Source organism: Protopterus annectens, chromosome 8.part0, assembly GCF_019279795.1.
Source record: "Protopterus annectens isolate FY-2018-M chromosome 8.part0, PAN1.0, whole genome shotgun sequence".
In the NCBI taxonomy this organism is placed as follows: Eukaryota; Metazoa; Chordata; order Ceratodontiformes; family Protopteridae; genus Protopterus; species Protopterus annectens.
The window spans coordinates 1434076850-1434101148 of NC_056741.1; the positions used below are offsets into that span (position 1 = coordinate 1434076850).

The following is a 24299-nucleotide window of genomic DNA, read 5'->3' on the forward strand; positions in this document are numbered from 1 at the left end:
GAGAACGGAGTTTAAATCCCAGAGAGCAGAGGGTTTCTCAGTAGTGGAACCTAAACCGTTTCAGCCCGATTCCATTTACCAGAACAACAACCGAAGGTTCACCTCAGCACATTATCAGTAATTTAAATAGCAACACGACTGATATTTCACCATCTTTAGAGCTAAATGACTGGCTGCAATCAGGTGTGTTTCTATCGAATGGGGTGAACCAAACTGTTAATCTTGACAGTTCTCCAAGTAGTTGCAGTATTGTGGAAAAACTTAAAAAGTTGGACTACAAATCATTCAAACTAAAACAACTACAACTCAAAATTCTCTATTTTAGAGAATGTATCAAACGGCGTCAGGTCTCCAAGGGACTGTGAACCTGGCGCTATCCAACTGGACTTGTACCTAACTCCACATTCCATATGGAGATTCTAAATTTATTTGACCAGCAAGGTATTGAATTATTGAAAATGCTGGTCAAGCATTACCAACTGATGGTGGATCTGCTTGCATTTGAAATCAAAGAAGTGGATAATACTGTTAAAACTGATCGTGACTTTACCCGTTACCAGTTTGAATATAAACGGGTTTTTTCTAGCATCGACCAGCAAATTGAAAAGTTAAAACTTTTCAAAGTCAAGAAATTGAATCTAGACAAAGTAGATTACAAGAAAGGGATGGCTTATCCCGAGCCTCCCCTGTCTCAACCATGGAACTTCCGAGGAACAGGAAATACTAACTTTACAAATTCCTTCCATCAAGGCAACATTGGTCCGACACAAGTAGAGTTGGACAGTCATCCTCCTCTTATGGAGCAATGTGAAAAAATGAGAATAAATGAGGGCTATAGGGGTGAAAATGCATCAAATGGTGTGGAAATAACGAGAAGCGAACGATTATTGAATTGAACAGGCGCTTCTCAAACGCCTGTTGCTACGAACTCTGACACCCAAGTGAATGTAGGCAATGTTTACCAAGGGCAAAACCAGAACCGTAGAGCCCAGAACAAAAGCCACAATGAATGGAGAGCGAGCAACAAGTGATGGGGGCTGCAGGAGGTAACTCTTGAAAATTTAGAGGTACTGAATATGTGCAGTTTAAACTTTATTGATGACATACTTGAGCCGTACGAACATAACATCACTGGATTGCCTTCTGTTATTACTAATACTGAAAGCGATTAGAAGATTTTTAATTATTCGGATTATCAAGTTGAACCTAGTTTAGTTAATGTTCTTTCTAAAGGACTTAAAATTTGTTCCAAAAAAGAGGATGGACTTATGTAGGGTATTGATCGATCTTAAAATGTACCTACGTAAGTTAAATCTGAGTTTATTATTAACTAACAGTATGAGTGCTGATGTGGAATACAGAGTGCCTAGTGTTTATAACCCACTGTTACACCCAATTTTGGATGTGTTTGAAAAGATGTGTGAGATCGATTTAAGAAATTTAGCAAGCAATAATTTTAATGTAAATCCGCGTCCGAATAATGTAAACAGTAAAATAAAAAATATAACAAGGGACTAATGGTTATTGCTTGATGATCGAAGGAAAGCTGATATTAGAGTTGTTAAAGCAGACAAAGATGGTGTTTTAGTATTCTTCAGTTCAGCAAATTACATTTATAGAATGGAAAATATGCTCAATTCAGACACATATACTCTGGTTTCCTTAAGTGAAGTGAACCAAACATATAAGCATATAAAAGTGTCCATCAGTGACCTTTTTATTGAAGGTAGAATAAATTTAACTTTATTCAATTACTTAACAATGCTTTCACCAAAAATTCCTATAATTTTTGGAGTACGTGACGGTAGAGATTCAATGACGTATGCATTAACGAAATATGTGGACGGGCTGTTGAAGAAATATGTGCAAAAGGAACCTTTCATTTGCAAGGACTCTTGGTCCTTCCTAGAAGCTGTTAATAATTTGGCTTTCCAACCAGACAATCATTTCGCCACAATAGACGTGAAAGACCTATATACGGTCATTCCCCATGATATGGGTATTGAATGGCTCAGTTTATTATTGGCGAAAAGGGGTGTATCTGCCTCTGAAATAGTCCTAATTGTAGAACTTTTAGATATAATTTTGTCTAACAATTTCTTTTTATTCAATGGTCAGTACTATTTACAAAATACAGGCGTGGAGATGGGGTCCCCGGTGAGGGGCAGTTTCGCCAGTTTAGTCATGGCTTTTTGGGTGGACCAGTTTGTGCATAGTATAACCAACAATTATATGGCAGAGATCTGCTACTATACCAGATCTTTAGATGATATTTTTCTGATTTTTAAGGGTGGACAGAACATCTTCGGGGAGTTTATGGTGTATTGTAACAACACCACTGATTTTATAGCATTTACCTATGCATTTCATACCCAAAAAATATTGTTCCTGGATGTGGAACTGAGAAAAGATAAGGTAAACAAATGCTATTTAGCCAAGTTTCACCGTAAGGATGCCTACTCATACTCCTTTCTCCATTACAGTAGTGCCCATTCCAGACATCAAAAAAGGTCCATAGTCAGACAGTTGGTCAGGGCTGCAAGGATGTGCACTACAATGTTGGATTTCGAGAAGGAGTGTCAATTTCTAGTACAGATGTTTTCGAGTAGGGGTACTCACCCGATTTGTTAACTAATCTGGCAGTAGAAGTTCAAAATAAGAGAGAAAATGGTCACTTTAGAGCAATTTTAGGGACCGATGACCCAATGCGAGGTGTAGATGGTCAAAGGCAACTCACAGGAAGGGAGAATACCATGTCAGCCGATTATCGGCACGCATTTATAACTATGTTTAATGCAGATGCTGAGTGCATTAAATGGATCCTGCAGAAAAACTGGAGTATTTTTCTTGTAGATGAACAGCTTGGAAAATTGGGACAGGCTCCAAGTGTGGTGTATAAGAGGGGCAAAAATTTGAAGAGCTTGTTAGAATTACAACCACCAAAATCAGTACATGGCCCTGGTATGTATAATTGCGAAGCCTGCATCTATTGTAGGTTTATGCAAACAGGGAATCACTTTAGCATTTTAGGGAACAACTTTGAGTAAAGCAAGATACAATTGCAATTCCACTAGGGTTGTTTACCTTTCCTCATGCCAGTCTTGCGCAGGTTTTTATATCGACAAGACTGAGCGAAAATTAAGGGAGAGAGTATACGAGCATGTATACAATATTAGGAAAGCTAGGATGGAGAATGTATTAGCCAGGCATGCGCCAAACCATCCTGGTCATTCTTTTATATTCATAGTAATTGACCAAGTGGACTTTGACTTCAGGGGAAGCCCACTGGGATTAAAACTTGAAGAAAAGGAATTGATCTGGCAGCTAAGGACTGGGGCTTATATGAGACCAGGGCTAAATGATGTATGCTCTTTGGCATGTGTTTTGAAATTAAAGAGCCTCAAAAGATGAAATAATATTATTATTAGGATGGACTAGTGTTTAATGTATTTCATAGTTCCTAAAATTTATATGTGGTTTATTTTTGATATATTTTGTATTTTCTGTATGTAAATTTAATTTAATTAAATATATTTTTATAGTAATAGTTAGGAATATATACACAAATATATACATAAATGTAGAAAAGTATATGTAGGAAAATGTATATTCAGTACTTAGTTTTACAGTATTTGAAACAATACATCTTATGTTCTTAAGGGGATGATACAATGAGATTAGTGTAATCATGTGATGTGTGCTAGATCATGTGACTATGAAATGTCTTTTTAAACTGTCTTTAACATTCAGTTAATTATCTGAAGAAGTTAAGTGTATTGCAACTTGATGAAAGCACTAACAAAGTTTTTTAAGCAACTACCGGTGTCAGCCTTTTCATGCTACTCAAGTCAGAAGTTACAAATTTCATGACACCTATACAGACACGAGTTGAAAGGTCTACTGCCGAATCCTACACTAAGGCACTGTATGAGCACATCCAGTCGTCCATGAATCGTGCCATCCCAAATAGAACCAAGGCGCTCTCCTCCAAAAAAAGGAAGCCAATCTGTTGGTCCCCTGCCATAAACAAAACTATACAACAGAAGGAAGAAACTGTTGCAGAAAAGAGGAAAATCCCAGGATGCAAAAAACTCCCTTACCAGCCTCAGTAAGAAGCTGAGATCCCTCATAAAAATTCTCCAAAGCTAGTTACGAAAATAAAATTGCCAAAGATTCCAAAGACAACCACAAGGCATTCTATAGTTATGTCAAGAATCTAAATGGCAATGCTCAGATTTGCTCTGAGCTACAACAGAATGGCATTAAATATACTGATCCCAAGGATATTGCCAATATCCCGGCAGATCGATCTAGTGCCAACTTCACCCCCCTCTCACCCCTAAAGGGCCTATCTCAATACCAAAAGATTGCCAAATTCCATTAATCACGGCCACACAGGTAGAAACCGCTCTCCCCAAAGCTTAAGAATACAGCATCCATGGGACCAGATGACATCCCGGGCTGTGTACTACATGAACTACAAAATGAACTGGCACCTCACCTAAGTGTCATATTTAATCATAGCCTCACCTCAGGCTTCGTGCCCACAGTGGCGCACAGCTACAGTTATCCCACTCCACAAGGTGGGATCCACCTTAGATCCCGGGAACTACCATCCCATCAGTCTGAAGAGCCTGATCTGCAAGGGCATGGAACGCATTATCATGGAACTTATAAACAGACATTGGCAACCTTCAAATACTGGACCCCACCCAGTTTGGGTTCGTGAAGGGCCGATCTTGTCTCCTGAACCTGATTGACTTCTTCAAATCAGTCTCCAGAGCTGTGGATGAGGGTAAGGCAGTCCACACAGCCTATCTGGACCTCGCCAAGGCCTTCAACACCATCCCTCACTCTGGAATCATAGATAAACATACTAAGCTGGGCATAAATCCCTACGTCACTCGGGTTGCCATCTGACTTACTGACAGAACCCAGACTGTAAAAGTAGCCGACTGCAAATCCAGCTCCAGAGAAGTGACAAGTGGAGTACCTCAGGGTTCAGACCTGGGACCGTTCTTGTTTGGCATCTACTTTTCTGAAGTACATGCCAACACTAAGGGACTCTGGCTAACAAAGTTTGCAGGTGACTGCAAACTGGGAGCAATTATTGAATCCCCAAATGATGTGGATATTCTACAAAAGGGCCTTACAAAAATAGATGCTTGGTGCCAGAGCCATGGGTTCAAGCTTAATGCCAAAAAATGTAGTTATCCCCTTTGGGAAAAAACATGTACCCATGAATTGCCACATAGGTGGCAGTATACTAAACATCGAAAGTGTGATGAGAGACTTACGGACACAGGTGGACAGTGGTCTCACCTTCAATTCTTCATATTGCCAAACAGTCAGGAAATCCTTCTGTGTGGCACACCTCATCACAAAGGGCTTTTCATCCAAAAAAAGGAGGTCATTTTCCCACTGTACTCATCCCTCATTAGACCCATTATAGAGTAAAACGCCCCATTTGGTATGCACCTCACAAGACATCTGCAACAGCTGGAAAGGCCATAGAAATACCTCACTAAAAGAATCACAGGCCTAAAGCAGATGCCCTATGCTGACCATTTAAAAAAACTCCAGCTATACTCTGTGGCATATTGTCTACTCAGAGGCGATCTCTGCTTAACTTAAGGCCATGTCAAACCCTGAGCTGTTGGACATGCTCCACTTAAAGAAATCCCATTCCCTCAGAGCCACATGCTCCAGGGATCTAAATCTTGTCATCACAATGAACAAAACATGCTGGAGGGGATAGGTTCCTGACCCAGAGACTCCCCAGACTCTGGAATAGTCTGCCCATATATGTCAAGCAGAGCGCCTCCTCGGCCCTCTTCATAAGGAACCTTGACGATTGGATGGGAGATGGCAGATTCACTCCGGGAGTCACGTCAGTCACCCTGCTAGACAAGGGTCCAGGGAAGTGAATATCGTGGGAAGAAATATCCAGGGAATTGTTATGGCTAGGCTTGTATAGGCCCTTGGGCCGATAGCCTAGTACCACCTATGAATCTATGAACTTGCCCTATTGTAGCTTGGATGAACAGCCTGTGACATACATTTATGACTCCAGTTCTAGTTAATTAACAATAGTCTCAGTGTTAAAGCAGATGAATGCTACATATCATTTAAACTGGATTTGCTCTTCAGTAAAGACATGTTTATTTTTAAAGTTATAATTACTTGATTACTCTGAAACATCATACGAGCTTGTCTACAGTGCATGTTTTTTTCCTGATTTTTTTTTTTTTTTTTTTTTAAGTAGTCTCAGCCAGCAGTCTTGTTGCTCACAAGTACCAGTTTTCCCTGTGGTCTATATGTGTATGTACACGTGCGTGTGCATGCACACACAAACAAATGGATATAAGGGATGTAGAAGATAACATAAAAAATGAGCTTCCTTTAATTCAGTTTGACAAATGAACCTGTGAAATTTCATGCCCTTGTTCATGTTTCTGAGGTATAAAATCCTTCTCTTTGTTTCTTTGAATTTTTTTAGTTCACATCATTCTCCCCACTGGTGTGTTCTTGTACTTTGCTCACTAAAGGTTTAACTAACTCCGTGCACTTTAGAGGACTTGTCCGAACTTGTTTAATAGTGGTTGAAATTCATGTGTTCGTCACCTGTGGAAAAGAGGTGCTTGCTTAGTATTTATTACCATGTATCTCTAAAGTTTATGAAAGCCAGAAAACATATTGAATAGTTCATAAGATACTGAGTTGTATATTGTTTAAAATGGTCTAGCATCTGTAGAGAATTTTGTATTTATTTTTCCTGTACATTTTTGGTGTTAACTTACACATTGATTACTTTCATTTATTTGCACAAACTGCTGAATTGTATTTATCCTCTCGCTGTATTTTCTTTCAAAAGTGGCAGCAGTATGTGATCCCAGCATTCAGTTCCGATGTCGATTGTCAGGTGCCTGTATACCACTGTCCTACAAATGTGACCGTGAAGATGACTGTGGAGACAACAGTGATGAAGATGAGTGCGGTAAGAATGCCTTTCTGTATTGTTTAATGTTCCAGATGAAATAATCCAGGTATCAGAAGGGAAGTGTACTGGGAGATTAAAGCATCCGGGTTGTGTAAGACTGAATTTGTTAGCCGGGAGGGGGGGGGGGGTCCACTGGGCTCGAGAGCCCATTTTCAGTGGAGGCCCAGGGAGAAAAGCTCCAACATTACATAGTAAAACATTAGATATTGGATAAAGTTACAATTCATGATACAGATACATAAGCTAAGCAAAATACAATTGATATGGAGGGTATAGAAAAAAACAGAGGCATAAACAGGTAAATTTGTAAGGCTTCACATTACATAGTAGACATTGAGTTTGTGAATTAAGTAACCATTCAAAATTCAGACATGAACTGGTACATTGGTAAAGCTGCACTTTACATAGTAAGCATTAAGCATTCAGATAAAGTACTCCTCAGGATGCAGATATATAAGATAAGCAAGTTATAGTAGCAATTGAGGATGCAGAGTGCAGACACTTTTGAGAACAGAGACATGAGCTGGTGGAAATACTTTGTAGAATAGAGACATGAACTGGTACATTAGTAATTTAGCAAATAGGTTATATATTGCAAGGAAACAATTCCAGAGTTTGTATAGAAAATGTGTCTTTTTTGGGTGCCAGAACAGGTACAAATGAAGGGAGAGGAGAACAGGGAAAGAAAACTAGATACAATATGTATGAAATGTACAGGAAATAATGCTGAAGAGAGAGTCATTTCTAGAGGGGTTAAGTCATTTCTAGAGGAGTGTAGTAGGCAAAGGAGAAGTAGGGAAAATATAAAGTGAGAAGAGAAGAAGGCTAGGTGTGTAAAGTGCAATTGCACTTCCACTTATTGAATAAGTACGAATGGAGATGTTATTTGAAGTTGTTAGTGTTTTCAATAGTCCATAAAGAAGGCAGGAGAGAGTTCCATTTTTTGGCTAAGGAGAAGGACAGGAGGTGCCGTCCAGCAGGACGGGTTGGTTTGTAGACAGTCAGAAGGTTTAGGTGGGAAGATCTAAGTGGCCTGTTAGGAGTGTAAGGTTGTAGGAAGTTGGAAAAAGCAGAGCATATGGTAGGGTTAAAGAATAGCTTATGGACAGTAGTAAGTTAGAGGTAGTCCAGATGGTTGGGAAGTTCTAGCCAGTTAAGAATGTGGAGGGCAGAGCAATGGTGGGAGGTGTGTTTGGCTTTTATGGCACACTTGGAGATTTTATTGTAACAACTTTCCATTTTGGAAGAGATTGAGGCAGATAGGTTAGTTAGTATGGGTGCACCATACATTAGAGTGGGGGGAAGGTAGATGGTGGCAAGAGTTTGTCTAGTAGAAGGAGTGAGATTGTGGATGTTTCTATATAGTAGGCCAAGTTTTTGATGTTTTTTTTATGTTTAGTTGAATATGTGTGTCACTGCAGTGGTGGTGCTGCTGTAGCGTTGTCACCTCATAGCAAGACGTTGTCCCGTTCGATTCTCAGCTAGAGCGTCTTCTGTGTGGAGGTATACATGAGTGGGGCATGCCTTCGTTGAAGGTTGTGTGTCAGGGCTGGTAACCCGGTACGTAAAAATCCACTACCAGTCATTAGTGGACCGGAGTTCCGCTGTGGCGACCCCTAACCGGGAAAAGCCAAAAGACACAAAGAGTTGAATATGTGTGTCAAATTCTAGGTTTTCATCTATGGTAACCCCATGTAGTTTAGCATAGGGAACGATTTCTATAGGAGAATTGTTGTGGCTTCTGATTTGGAAAGAATTATTATCAAGTGGGCAGGATTTTGAAGGAGTGAAGAGTAGTATTTTAGATTTGTTAGCATTTAGCAAAAAATGGTTTTGCAACATCCAGTCCTCAGTGGCAGAGAAGGCGGTTTGTGTGTAAGATTGAAGTTCTGGGAGGTTGGTGGCTCTGCAGATGAAAGTGGAGTCATCAGCATATTGTACTATATTAGTATTTGGGATGGCTGAGTGGAAATCATTGACAAAGATGTTAAAGAGCAGAAACAAATTCCAGTGTGTTTTATGTATGAAAATGTGCAAGCCCACATATCAGTGGTTTGGACAACTGTAGTTCAGGTGGGCATAATGTACATCTACAGTCCACTGAGTGTGATTATTAACCAGAGAATCCTTGCCATCAACAAAGTTCATTTAAAGATGTGAAGTACTTTCTAACAGCTTACTCTTAAGAAATGCATTGTGTTATGCCAGTGTTAAAATGCAGAGGCCTGCCTGCTTACAACGAATATAGAAATTTGACTTTCTAAGTTTTGTTTTTCCATTGTGGCCACTTGAACTAAGTGATTACTCCTTTAATTATCAGAGTATAACTTACTCAGTTTTCAGAAGTCTCCCGATATTTCTTCCTTTACTTTTTCATTTACAGTTCATAATTTTTTCATCTAAGTCTCTCTCTCTCACACACACATACACACACACTATAGTGAATTTTTATTATAGCGTTGATGTACATTGACCACCTGAACTACAGTTGTCCAAACCACAGATATGTGGGCTTGCACATTTTCATAAATAAAAAACACATCGGAATTTGTTTCTGGGCTTTTGGCAACCTTAACAGGGTCACATTTGATTTCAAGCATTTGAAGTCTTTTTATTACCTTTAGTGTGCTGCTTAGCTGTTTACGATTTTGTGCAGCAGAACCTGAACACAATTGGGTAGCTGTTTACAATTCTAGAACCTGAGCAAAATAAGGTTTTCTGTGTCATTAAGCTGTATAGTTGTCAGTGATGAACTGAGATGCTCAAATGAAATGTTCAAGGGTGTATTTATTTTGAAGCGTTCATGTAAGTTTTGGCTAGATACTACTTTATTTTGGCATCCTGTTTCATTTTCTTCTAACTGATGCTACACATCTCTTCCAAGCTTCTTTCCTGCTCCGTATCCTGTGTATGTTGTCCCACTATTCTGCTCATTCACAAAGTGGGAAGGGAGGAATTTGTGTTCTTCATAGAGAGATCCAGAATGAGTGTGATTATTAACCAGAGCAAGATCTTTGAGGGTGTTCGTATCTAACAGCTCCACTTTGGAATAAAATAAACTATCAAGATTTTGTCATTGACACATTTATGACTTGCAGATACAAATTCATATTGGTAAAGCAGAAACAGAATCCTCAGTTTTTGTTAGACTGTCCACCATAGTGCTTCGTGTGATAAGGTTAAGTAATAAGGATCTTCTTCAGAGAGAGTCACTGTAAGGATGAAGTGTAACATTTAGGTGTACATACCTTTGTACCATTTTACAAGTGGATTTTCTACAGTAATATTTTCCCTGTGAAGACCAATGCAGGTTTCATGCCATAGCAGATACTAATGTAGATGTTACAATACTTTCTATATAGCCTGCACTGGTGTTTACTTTCTCCATTTTTCTTTTGCTTTTCCGTGTACCAGTAACTCTTCATTGGCACTGACAAAAATGTTTTGCTGCTTAGTGGTTTATAATACTTTTGTTGGTCATTTCTTTCATTGTTTTGTTACCATTTTAAACAGTATTTAAATAAATACTCAAAAGAGCATTGAAACATGAACTTCTGCTTGTATCCCCAAAATCATTGAACGGGTGTAGTTTTGATAAGCAGACAGCACCAAAAGATTACTGCACCAAATACTTGTTATGCTTAGGGCTTGACTGTAATACAGGAGATTGTGTAGAGGTAAACATTTTGATAGACTAAGGCACTTAAAAGTTATCAGTGTTTAAATGTAAATTACTTAAATGATAGAAAAGAGAGTAGTAGTTTTCTAAGTCCACAGACTCATAAAAGATGAAGAAGGGCAAGGAGGTGTCTTAAAAATTTTCAGAAAAAGGAGAAAATACGAAACTGTAGATTCTTACAAAAGAAGACTTTCAGAAGAATCCAAGGAAGAGGTCCCATGAAATGGACTTGCAGCTTAGCCGCACTTAAATTGCCCAAAGTTCCCACATTGGTGTTGGTGCTCAAATCCTCTGCCGCTAGCCCATCACAGATTAGCTTGGGGATGAAATCAGCATCAAGTCCAGGTTGTGCAGTTGTTGAAGAACCTTCTTCTCGATCAGCAGTGTGGGCTGCCCCTCCACAGATTATCTAAGCTCTCCTTGCCTTCCTTTAAGTACATGGTTTTTACCAAAAAGCTGTTTGTCATTTTGGAGCAACATCATGGACATGCAAGATTTTGTTTTCAAGAACTAAAATCTGACTTTCTTGGTGACTTCATATGGACCTTGGCCGGTATCTTCAAAAGACCAAGAGAAGAAATTAAAGCATAGGAGGAGTCTGTTATTCCTGCACATTTTGAAGGTAAGAGAGTTTTTTAATGATGATGCTCTCATATTAATTCTGACCATGCCAAGGCTTAAAGTCAGATGGCTCTCTACTAGATCGGCCAGTATACCAAAGCTTTTAAATCTTGCATGCGCCATATGTCATACATATGTTCCTTATACAGGACATAGGTCATAAAGTTGATGTATAGATGCAGCTACTCAGAACTTCTTTGCCGCCATTCCAAACACCGTCATCACTTATTGGTCTGAAAGCTCTTTTCCTGTACTGAATACTTAGCCCTAAGTGCCCCTTTGGCGTCTTTTTTTCTTTTTTCTTTGGTCTTCTTTTTTGGTTACTAGAGTTTGTCTTCCAAGAAGGGGGAATGCCAGTGTGGAAGGCAGATTCAGCATAAATATTGTCACAAACAATGTTTTTTTTTGTCTGAGTGCTTCCCAAGACCATACGTCTGTAGCATTTGTAAAATGTTTGTATGTAAGATTCTTACAAGTCTGTTGTCTTTCCTAGCCATCTATCTAGAGAACAGGAGGTTTCAACTGTTAGCCCAAGGTAGCATGACCCCTAGGTCCCATTAAACAAGGAGAAGGTAAAGAAATCTTGGCCAGATTCTTTGGCTGTCCATCTTCCACCTGACATTCTCTCTTGAAGTGGGTGAAAGTGCTGCAGGCCATCTGTTATCTACATTGGATTCATGTGCCACAAACACATCGGAGATTGGCATAGATTCTTCTTTTGCTTGTCCTCTGAGGCTTTGTAGGCATCTGCTCCAGATGTCAAGGGGCAAACATGGTAGATCAACTTGGGGGGCCCTAGAGGGATTCCACAGATTCTGGTCAGGGAAGAGATTCTGGGTACTCTTATTGAATCTCATCAGGGGTCAGAACCTCCAGTGTTTGTTAGGGCTTGATATCCCTATTGAGAAAAAGCAGAAGACTGAGCATACTTCTGTACACCCAAAAGATCCCCAAAGGGAATGGCAGGAATTTACTCACGGCCTTTTTAATGCCTTAATAGCCCTGAAGCCCCCCCCAGGTGTTTTTGCGCCTACCTCCCCAGACTTCTACTCTTTCCAGGCGGGCTAGGGAACCCGAATGCTCAGATGAAGATTCTGAGTCTGATGATAAGTCCCCGTTCTTCTCTTCCAAGATGCCTTCACCTTCAGCTTTTGGTTCTGATGAAGAAGAGTCTGAGTTTTGAATATCCTTTTGTGGAATAATCTTTTGGCGACACTGTAATAATGGAACACTTGAAATGGGATTAAGTGTCTGACATCCAGAAAAGGTGGTATGAGCTGCTTCAGGTGGACACTTTTAAGCCTTCTGCATTACCTCCTGTGTTAGCTGCTTTGTTTGACAACTCAATAGCTGCCTCCAAGTCTCCTGATTATCAGCCTCCTGCTGCAAAGAAACCTGACAGGCTCTATAAGGTTCCTGTGGATTTTCAGTTCTTATTTTAAATGTCCTCTTGCTGACCCTAGTCTCGTGACAAGCCTTCTAAACATTTGCCCTCTTCCAAGCTTCTGCCTTCAGATAAATATAGTAGGGCAATGGAGATAATTGGTAAGAAGGTTTGCACTGCTTCTACAGTGCTCTTTTGGACCATCAGTTATCAGACGCACATGACCAGATATACTCTGGCTTTGATTGCCCAGGCTTGTCAGGTTATTTCCAGTCTCCCTGATTCTGAAGCAAAATGTTCTGCTCTGCTGGTTTTAGGTTCTATGTCTGAGGTTACTTGTCACTCTGTCAAGTGTAGCTATGTTGCTGCGGATGCATCTTCCATAGCTGCTGCCTTTGAGTCTGTCATGACCATTATTCTTTGCTTCACCTGCAGTCCTTACCTGAAGACATTAAGGCCAAATGGCAGGATGCTTCTTTGGATAATAAAAATCTCTTTGGGCACTGCTGCTGCTGCTGCTGTATCTGTGTCTTCAGGAAAAGGTAAAGCTTTGAAGGATCTCAAACATATTTTTGTATCCTTTATTCCTACGTTCCAGAGGAACTATCCTACTAGATCTGCTTTTGTTCGGAGGCAGCCTTGTCAGACCAGCAAAGGCAGGAAGGGAGGTAGGCAGGCTCCTCTCGCTAAGTCTTCTCAGGTTCCTGATGCTCAGAATCCTCCTGTATCTAGCAAACCTTTTTTTCTTTGACTTCTTGCCCCCGTTACCCATCAGCCAGGTTCTCTTGTCCCTTCTGCTCTCCCTCTGTCTTCCAAACTTGCATATCATCATTTCAGATTATTGGGTTGTGTCATCTGCCAGGGATACTTCATGATGTAGAAGTCTCTCCTTCTTTTTTCAGGGATTCTCCAGCCTTTACTAGAACAAATTACTTATTTCTTAGAGGTCATTCGGTCCCTGCTGGACCAAGGAACTATTCAACCTATCTCTCTTTCACAAGCAGGAAAGGGATTTTACTCTAGCATGTCCCTGGTCCCGCAAAAGGAGTGCAGTTGGGGACTGGTTTTGGATCTCTCCTTGCTCATCACCTTTCTCAAGGTTCCTTCTTTCTGCATTCTTACTCTTCACAGTGTGTTTCCTCTTGTTCTACCCCAGACTTTTCTAGTGTACTTTAATTTGAAGGATGCTTACCTTCATAATCCTATTCATCCTCTTTTCAGGAAGTTTTTATGTTTCTCCGTTTCTTCCTCTAATTTTCAGTTCTCTGCCTTGCCCTTTGGCCTCTCTACTGCCCCAAGGGTATTGACAAAATGCCTAGCTTCTGTGATTGCCTTTTGCAGGTTCCAAAGTTTTCAGATTTTTCCTTATCTAGATGACCTTTTGCTTCAAGCTCCTTCTCCCAGTCACCTATTACAGGATCTAGAGTTCAACATATCTCCACTCCAAATTCTGGTACTCACTATCAACTTTCAAAAGTCTATCCTGACTCCCTCTCAGGACTATGTGTATCTGAGCCAATGTTGGCCTCTTTTCCACCTCCAAATGTTCTGTTCTTGACAGCTTTCTTTCTCCTTCCTCTGCCTGCTCTTCTAGCCAGAAAGTTTTTTCGAGCCCTGGGATTTATGGCCTCTTCTCTTCCAATGCTCCCTCTTGCCAGACTGTATGTATGGAATCTTCAATGGTACCTCAAGTCAGTTTGGCTTTAGTACTGCCACAGTCTGGATTTCAGTGTTTCCTTGTTTAAGGTGGGAATTCAAGTGGTGGATTCAGCAGTTTTCCCTCAACCCAGGCCTGCCCTTTCAGCCTCCATATCCTTCTCAAGAACTATTCACCGATGCTTCAGATATGAAGTGATGGGCTTCCTGTGGTCATCTAAAAGTTCAAGTTCTTTTCAAACCCCTCCCCCATCAGAGGTCAGACCATATCAACATTAAAGAGATGGCAGCTCTGATTCTGGACCTTGAGGCTTTTCTCCAGGCCCTCTGAAGGTTTACACAGACAGCACCATATTGATGTGGTATGTCAGCAAGTAGGGAGGCACAAAGTCTTACTTTCTCTGCATGTTGGCTCTTCAGGCCTTGGATCTGGCTCTCTTATCAGTTAACTGTTCAAGCAGTGTATATTCCTGCAGAGCACAATTTAGTGGAAAACACTTTGACCAGGCCTAGAACACGGGCTCGCAAATGGATGCTTCACAGAGACATGTTTGTGGACATGGTCCATTGGTGGTGTATTCCTTAATTAGTCTTTTTGCTTCCCCTCTGAACAGGCAGCTCCCTCTTTTAAATTCCAGAATGGTATGCCATCTGGCATGGAAGACAGATGCTGTATCTTTTCTTTGGAAGGAGATATTTATCTTTTCCATTTATTCCCCCTCTTCTGCTTCCAAAATTCCTGCAAAAGATTCCTGCAGGAGATTCAGGTGACCCCCCCAGCCCCCAGTCTTGCTAGTGACTTCCTTTTGGCCAAGAGACCACTGGTTCCCCCTCTTAATGCATCTCGCCAAGGGTAGTCTTCACAAGTTACCTCAGCTGTTAGACCTACTCACACAGGATTAGGCATTGCTCATCCATCCTCACTTGTCCACTCTCCAGCTGACACTGTGGATGATAAGGTTTTTATCCCTTTTAGGCACTTCTTTTCTGAGGATTATACTCAGGATTTTACAGGAGGCAAGAAAACCTGCACTCAAAAAGTATTGTGTTCAAATGAAAGACATTTTCTGTTTGGTGCCATGCTTGTAGCCAGGATCATTTTTCATTGATGGTCCCTCTGGTACTGTCCTATTTGTTTGAGTTGCTCCAGTCTGGCCTGGCCTATTCTTCTGTGAAGGCCCATTTGTCAACTATTTCTGCCTGTCTGCATTTGAATCCTCCTTTGCCTTTCTGTTTTGAGGTCAAACAGTTTCTTAAAGGCATCCTACATCTTAGGCCCGCAAGGAAGCCTATTCTTCCTCCTTGGGAACTTAATTTTGTGTTAGAAAAATTGACCCAAGCTCCTTTTTGAGCCTGCAGGTTCAGCTTCTCTGCAGCATTGTACCTGGAAAGACTGTCTTATTACTTGCTCTTACTTCTGCTTGGAGGGTTTCTGAGCTTCAAGCTCTTATGGCCGTACCTACTTTTTTAGTTTTTCACATGGACAGGGTGTCGCTTTGTGATAATCCTTCTTTTATGCCCAAGGTAGTCAACGAACTGTCTTTGAATCAGGTAGTTAATCTCTCTTCCTTTTGCCCTTATTCTCAGTCTGCTAGTGAGGGGCTCCTACATAACTTGGATTTGTACAGACAGCTCTGTATTCTTTGGATAAAACTAAGACCATTTATAAATTTGACTAGCTTTTTGTTTCTTTTCATCCCATAACATCGAGTTTGGCTGTTTCTAAGCAAGCCATCTCCTCCTAGATTTCTAAGGCTGTTTCTTTTTTTGTTCTTTTCATGGCAAATGTCTGTCTACTTCTGGTACAGCTCACTCTAGTAGGGCTGATGACTCTTCTGGTGCTTTCTTCAGGGGGTTAGACACCAGTTCCATCTTTGAAGCTGCTACTTGGTCCTTCAGTGCATACCTTTACTAAGCATTATAAATTGGATATGGTTTTTAGGGCCAGTGCAGGTTTTCCACGAGACATTCTGCATGGGTTTGTTGAGGACCCTTCTCAGCCTTCCACCTCCCAGTCCTTTTTTGAGCTTTTGTACTCTCTCTACTATGAAGAATGCTGCAGCAGTGATATAGAAGGATATCTTACCATAATAGTAGATGTCCTTCTCCTCACTGTGCAGCATTCACTCCCTTCAACTCCCTTTTTTCCTTTGGATTTAATTTGGTTCCCTCCTGACCGAGGGTCTCTTTTTCCATCTACATTTTCTCCTTCAGAATGTGCATGGCCTTTTTTGTCCTATGGAGACTGCAGTCTTCTGGGGCTATTCAGTTCTGATTAGCTGTGTCCGTACGTCTCATTTATGCCATACGTCCTGTATGAGGCACATACATGTGACATACGGCACATGCAAGATCTGAAGGCTTTGGTATACTGGCTGGACACTGGCCTGTCCTTTGCAGGAGATCCCTACTGTGAAGAAAACTGCAACAGTGAGCAGAAAAACATTTACTATTATGTTAAGATTTTAGACAACTGTGCTTCCTCTTTAGTTAAAGTAAATTATGCCGAAGTATTCATATTACCACAGTCTGTGTGTGAGATTCTTCCTATGTTTAATTTTTTCCCAGTCACCAGAACTGGCCCATTGGTTCCCATTCCTGCACCTAATTTGTCCATTCATTCCTCCATCAGTATAAGAGCCATGTGGGCCATTTGTTCCCTAGTGGGGGTGATTATCCTGAAGACTGTCCTATCTCCACCCCCATGGCACCATTGTAAGCTCTGCTTTAGCTGCATTAGGATACACTTGCATGCTTCCAAGCATGCACAACCTCTAAACCAAGAGACACACTGCTTGTAGCATGGACATGTTAGACTATTCTTGCTATTGTGATACATATTAATGTGGTGTTTCCATATTCATAAAGGATGCGCATGCCTCCAGACTGGTAGCCCAACTTAACGCATCAGAGATACTTCAGGTGCAGCTAACATATTGGGTAAAACAGTGATTCAGGTCGTAGCCTGCTATAGGTCCCCAACCATGTCGCAAGACTCGCACTCTGTGTTCCTAAGCACCCTGGAGAATATTAGGGTCCAACCTAACAATCTCATACTGGGCAACTTCAGCTAAGGTTTGGAATTAATGTAGATACGGGTAGAAAAAAGAACAGGACAGAAGCATTAATATTACCATTCAATGAAAATACGGGGGCAATTTTTAGTACAATAAAGGAAACATGGGAAAAATTATTTAATAATAAATTTGATATTATGAATATTTTAGGCAAAGGTCCAAATATAACATACAGCAGGGGAAAAATTTGAAGGAATATTTTGAAAGTAATAATATTAATCAAATGTATAGGAATTCCAAAATGAAAAAATGTGGGTTAAGCAGAACTTGTAGGTTTATTAATGATGGTCCCTATGTTATGATACAAAATTTTAATAGATGCATTAAATGTCCTGGACATGTTAATTGTAATACGAAGATGGTGGTATACTTAGCGACTTGTTTATCATGTCCAGCATTTTATATAGGCAAAACCATTAGGAAGTTAAGAGAGCGCATTATGGAACACACTAGGGACATTGAAAACAAGAAGGTAACTAGTTCCTTATATTTACGTAGTACAAAATGTCAGGATTTTAAAAGGTTTATATTTTTTGTAGTGGATAGGATCCCAGATAACATGAATAATGAAGGGGATGTAAATAATTTACTAGAAATGAAGGAATGTTTGTGGCAACTTAGGCTCAATGCCAGCAACATGCCAGGTATCAACGAACACATTTCCATTTATAGTGTATTAAAATATAAATCACATTGCATTTAATTTGTTACAATTATTTAATGCATGAAAGTTTTATTCATAGTTTGAAACAATGTTTTACTCATTTGTAATGTTTTTATAGGTTTTTAAGTATGTAAATAAGTGATTATATATTTATGATATAAAGCAATAGTTTTTAACAGTTTTTATAGGATACAATGAATTTTAAAAATTTGGTTGAGGCGTTGTACTGTCTGATTAAATAATTTTATGAATTATTTGATTGATAGGATTTCATAATAATTGAAATAGCTATGTGACTGGACACAAGTTAATTTTATTTGTATTTAAAGGAAATGTGTATGAAGTATTCTTTATTCTGATGAAACACACGGAACAGATGGGTGAAAGCGCTTAGTGTGATATTACAGACTTTGGAATAAACAGTGCTGCCGGTTTTTGGATTACTTTGTTATTTTATTCCCAGTTTTGAGTGACTGTGTTTTTCGTGATTAACTTCAGCTAACCCTCCATTAACTGGGAAAACTACTCGTGTACCAATACACTTGCCCAACGTTTCCTGGAATTTATTAATTTCAATGCCCTGGACCAGCTCGTTCTTACTCCCACTAGAGGTCGCAACATCCTTGACCTGGTCATTACTAACATGGGTGACCGTTTCTCTATACCATTAGTCAACTCCTCCCTGGTTAGATCCGACCACAAACTAATCACCTTGGAAATCCCCCCTGCGAAGGTAACCATCATGAAAAGCTTATCGAAAGCTAACTTTGGTCTCCTAAAAACAGAGGTGGCTAACTTCATGGCAGCCATGAAATTGCAGAACAGCTGCATAACTGCCGAATCATATACTAATGCCCTGTATGAACATGTACACAAAGGCATGGATCTCACCATACCCAATCGAACCAAGATGTTCTCCTCCAAAAAAGGAAGCCAATCTGGTGGTCCCCTGACATAAACAAACTACAACAGGAGGAGGAAACTGATGTGGAATAAGGTGATTCCCAAGACTGGAAAAACTCCCTTATCAGCCTCAACAAAAAGTTGAGATCCCTCATGAAATCCTCTAAAGCTAGCTATGAAAACAGAATTGCAGCAGATAGTAAAGACAACCACAAGGCCTTCTATAGTTATAGAAAGAATCTTAACAGCAATACCCAGATTTGTTCAGAGCTATTGCACAATGGCACCTCTTATACCGAGCCAACAGATATTGCCAATATATTGGCCGACAGATTCATTCCCAACTTTACTCCCTCTCCCCCAACAAAGGACCAGTTTGCAATACCAGAAGATTCCCAGGCACCCAGTATTACTGCTGCACAGGTTAAAATAACACTGTCCAAGGCTAAGTATATAGCGTCTATGGGACCTAACTATATCCCTGGCTGTGTTCTACATGAACTACAGAGTGAACTGGCACCTCACCTGTGTGCCCTGTTCAGTCACAACCTCACCTCAGGCTTTGTCCCTACCGAATGGCAGACTGCTACTGTCATCCCTCTTCACTCTTCAAAAAAGGAGGAGCAACTACAAAAACGGAAGAGCAGCTACATACTCTGGGAACTATTGCCCTATTAGCCTGACGAGTCTGATATGCAAAGCTATGGAATGCATCATCATGGACCTAATAAACAAGGATATAGGGAATCTCCAAACTCTGGATCCCACACAGTTTAGTTTTGTGAAAGGTAGATCATGCCTGCTCAACGTGGTCGACTTCTTTGAGTCCAGTCACCAGAGCTGTGGATGAAGGCAAGGTGGTTCATACAACCTACCTTGATCTGGCCAAGGCCTTTGATACCGTTCCCCACTCAGGAATCATAGAAAAACTCACTAAGCTAGGCATCAACCCCTATATCATTAGGTGGGTTGCAAACTGGCTCACAGATAGAACCCACAGTGTGAAAGTATTGACTCCAAATCAGACTGCTGACCAGTCATGAGTGGAGTCCCACAAGGTTCGGTCCTCTCCTGTTTGGTATCTACATCTCTGAAGTCCAGGCCAACACAAAGGGACTCTTGCTGACAAAGTTCACAGACTATTGCAAGTTGGGAGCCATAATTAACTCTCCAAGTATTGTTGACATCCTACAGAAAGGCCTCACTGAGACCATTGACTGGTGTCAGAACCATGGCCTTAGTGCCAAAACATGTGTCGTCATCCCCTTTGGTAAAAACCCAGTTCCCATGAATTGCCACATTGATGGTAGTCCACTGAACACAGAAGGTGTTATAAGAGATCTAGGAACACAGGTTGACAGCAACCTCTCTTTTGACCACCACATTGCCACTGTGGTCAGAAAGTCCTTGTGTGTGGCACATCTCACTACTAAGGGTTTTGTATCCAGGAATAAAGAGGTCATGGTTTCCCTCTACTCTTCCCTCATTAGGCCAATCATAGAGTACAATGCCCCATTTAGCATGTACCTCACTATACGCCTGCAACAACTGGTGAGGCTGCAAAAGTACCTCACAAAGAGGATCCTGGGCCTTAAACACTTGTCCTGTATGGACAGACTCAAAAAAACTCCAGCTATTCTCTGTCTCATATCGCCTACTTAGAGGCAATCTCTGCTTGACTTACAAAGCCATGTCTAACCTAGCTCTGTTAGAAACGCTACATCCAAAGAAATAATACAGTAAACCAACCAAGGTAATAGAGATGAAGCTTAGTTCATAAAGCAGAAACCAATTGCAAAAATATGAACCCAGCAATGCAAAGTGTAACAAAAAGCTGTTTAATAAGACAGAGCTTTCAGGTAAAAACTCTTCATCAGTGTATAAAAGACAGCATCTACCACTCCACTTTTATGGACATACCGTGCACATAGCACGATAAACTATGTGCGTAAAATTACAGGTAGCTGGACAATAGAATTTAAATTCATTCCCAGCTGAAGGATGAATAAATACCTGATTTCTGTTTATAACATCACAACATGAACATCTGTAACATGGAATAGTGCCAGAAAAATTTTATTTATATTCATATACACTATTGTAAAGATCTTTATAACATAATTTTTGCTTAAGATTAGAACAATTCCGATAAGAACAACTTGGATAATCACCAAATAACTTACCCAACTCAGGCATAGATTTCACAATGTTCCAATTTTTTTTTCTAATAATTCCTTTTATTACTGTCGAAGCTCTGTTATAGTTTGTGACATAGCAAATCTTATCGGACATAGCTTGTCCATCCTGATCATTAATAGGCTGTTTAGTACCAAATCTAGGTCTGGCAGAAGATGTCCTTAGAGAAAATACTTGGTCAGTTTCCTTACTAAGTACAGATTTATCATAACCTCTGTCAATAAGCTCCTGTTTAAGTTCACTCATCTGATAGTAACATTTATCAATATTAGAATTTAATCTGCTTAAACGAATAAATTGACCCTTGCTAATCCCCCTAAACACATCACATGGGGTGCATGCAAACTAAAGCGATGCAAGAACATATTCTTATGTACTGTTTTTTTGTATACTGTAGTACATAAGTTTGAACCATTATATTCTGTGGTAATATCAAGAAAGTTAATACTCTTTGTAGAACTGGACATTGTACATTTCAAAAATTGTGTGCTGGCATTCAAATATAGTAAAAACTTATCCAGTTCACCATTAGTTCCATACCAAATGAAAAAAGGAATATAAGTACTAATTCTCTAGCTAAACATATTACTGAAAATGCGGTTCAACATAGCTTTAAATTTAGGGTGATAGAACAGTTTTTTATCAATGTTGGGGTGGTGTTTTAAATAATAAATTAGAAATCAAGGAAATGGAATGGGTATTAAGAATGAATGCTGATTCTTTCATGGTTTAAACCAGTTGATGTCAATAAAGCCTGCATTAAAATTTAAGCAGATGTGTACACTAAATCATTTAATGATATATTTTGTATTTTTTATGATGTATCTGTACATTTTTATTATGCTATATATATATATATATATATATATATATATATATATATATATATATATATATATATATATATGTTTATACAGATATGAAGGTGTTTATATGTGAATTGTTTTGTTTTATATATTTTATATGTTAATTGATTAATTGATAATTACTGGCTGTGTGTTGTATAAAAGAGGAGTGGCAGATGCTGTCTTTTATACACTGATGTAGGGTTTTTACCTGAAAGCTCTGTCTTATTAAACAGCTTTTTGTTATACTTTGCGTTGCTGGGTTCATATTTTTGCAATTACATCCAAAGAAATCCCAATCCCTCCTCACTACATGCTCCCGAGACCTCGACCTTATTGCCACAATTAACAGAACAAGCTGGAGGAACAGGTTCATAACCCAGACACTGCCCATGCTATGGACTAGACTTTCCATACATGTTAAGCGGAGCGCCTCACTGGCCCTCTTCAAGAGAAATCTTGATGAGTGGATGGGAAATAGAAAATACACCCCGGGGATCACTCCCGTGGCTCTACTCGACAGAGGCACTGGGAACTAAGGTCGGGTGGCACAATGATGGAGTAATCCTATGGGCTAGGCTTGTAAAGGCTCCAGGGCCATTAGCCTAGTACACACCAATGAATCTATATGCTTTCCTGTAGTTGTCACCAGTGCAGCAAGCCAAACTTCTTCACTCTTCCCAAGATGGGGACTTGACTTCACTTCACTTCACATGCTCATTCCCAGCTCCCCCCTTCCATTCTGTCTCCTGCCTGTACAGCTAGTAATCAGCTGAGGTAAAGTCAGGACTTCATTTCTCTGCACAATGGAACCAGGGACCTACATATAAAGGCATTTGAGGGTGTGCTGTAAGTAAGGCTGCACGCTACACCTCCTCCAGCTGTTATTGAAGACTTTCGCATTTGATCATTTGGCGATTAACTATTTGGTGTTGACTTCAGCTTGGTTGAGATCAGTGTCAACCACATTTGGCCCCAGTACTGCTTTGGCCACACCAGCGCTGGTGCATCTGGTGTTAAGTGTTTCAGGCCTTGGTATCTCCACTGATGTATCAATACTCAGACCATTTCTCAGTTCCATTCCAATAAAGTTATGGGATATGTTGTTTGCTGTGGTGCCAATTTTACTTTAGCATTTTCTTTTACACATATGTTGATTCTGTTCCATGACACTGCTGAAGCAGTTACCTTCAACTGTTCATCAGTCGATCAATGTTCTCTAAGAAAAGAGGACTCTTTAGGCCTTCAGTGTGAATGTCTGAGGTTCCCTTTTCCATGGAAAGCCCTGATGAATTTCCTTTAATTCTCCCAGGACAAGGTAGCACAAGACGAAGTACCTTGATACATCCTTAGAGTCTCCCTTCCCTACAGATTTTGACTAAGGGAAGATCCCCCCATCCCCTCTGGGGGATATTACCTTTGTCATGATTCTGGAAATGATGAGAGAGAAGGGGACCTTGTCCCAATGACAGCACCTTCTTAGAGGAAGAAAAACTGCAAAAGGCCTCTAAGTCCTCCCTGTCAGCAGCCTGGATTGTTCTGCCCCCAACAAGTTGGTAGATGTGTGCAACAGAACTTGAAAGGGTCCTGATATTACTGAACCATTTCCCAGGAGAACTTATAAAGTGCTGCGTTACCACTGTGCATAGACAACATTGGAGTAAGGGCACTCTTGTGGAGTACATATTTTTTTCTGTTGCCACCAGGATGGATGCCTCAGAGGATGCAGAGGCTATTCATCCCTCAGAGAGTCTAGAAAGATGGATAGACTGGAGAAGCAAGTATATGCATCAGGCACATATTCTCACACTCTGATCTCCAAACTGTTTGGCATGTATGAGTAGATTTTAGAGAGATGTAGTTGGAAAAAAGCCTCAGATACCCTGAAACAGTTGTCTGCGGGTGATCTGAGGACTCCACTAGAAAACCAGATGATGACCCTTTCATCTATATTGTACTCTCCATGCAACTAATTCATAATGATGTGGATGGTGCAGCTAGAGCAGCAGGGTCAGACCTAGATCTGAGGAGACAGGCTTGGCTTTGTCCATCTGATTTTGCAGACCACTTCAGGGCAGCATTTGCCAATGTCCTTTTTGACGATTCCTTCTTGTTTGGGAAGAAGATGAAGGAAAAGCTGCTGTAGTGTGAGCACAATGGCAAAATAGTCTCAGCTGTAGGGGTCAAGTTTTCTATTCCACAAAGGTACTTTCAAAGAACCTCCATCTCATAGCATGGTTGGCCATCACACAAGATAGGTGGATATGGAATGTT

At 40.2% G+C, this 24299-nt stretch overlaps 1 protein-coding gene across 1 annotated transcript in view; it reads left to right on the top strand.

Annotated features, from left to right (window-relative positions):
• SORL1 (sortilin related receptor 1) overlaps positions 1–24299 on the top strand; it is a 5131225-nt gene that overhangs the window by 2892157 nt on the left and 2214769 nt on the right. Inside the window, exon 24 of the mRNA XM_044081038.1 lies at positions 6875–6997. Within this exon, the coding sequence (XP_043936973.1) occupies positions 6875–6997 (123 nt within the window). The remainder of the gene's footprint in view (positions 1–6874; positions 6998–24299) is intronic.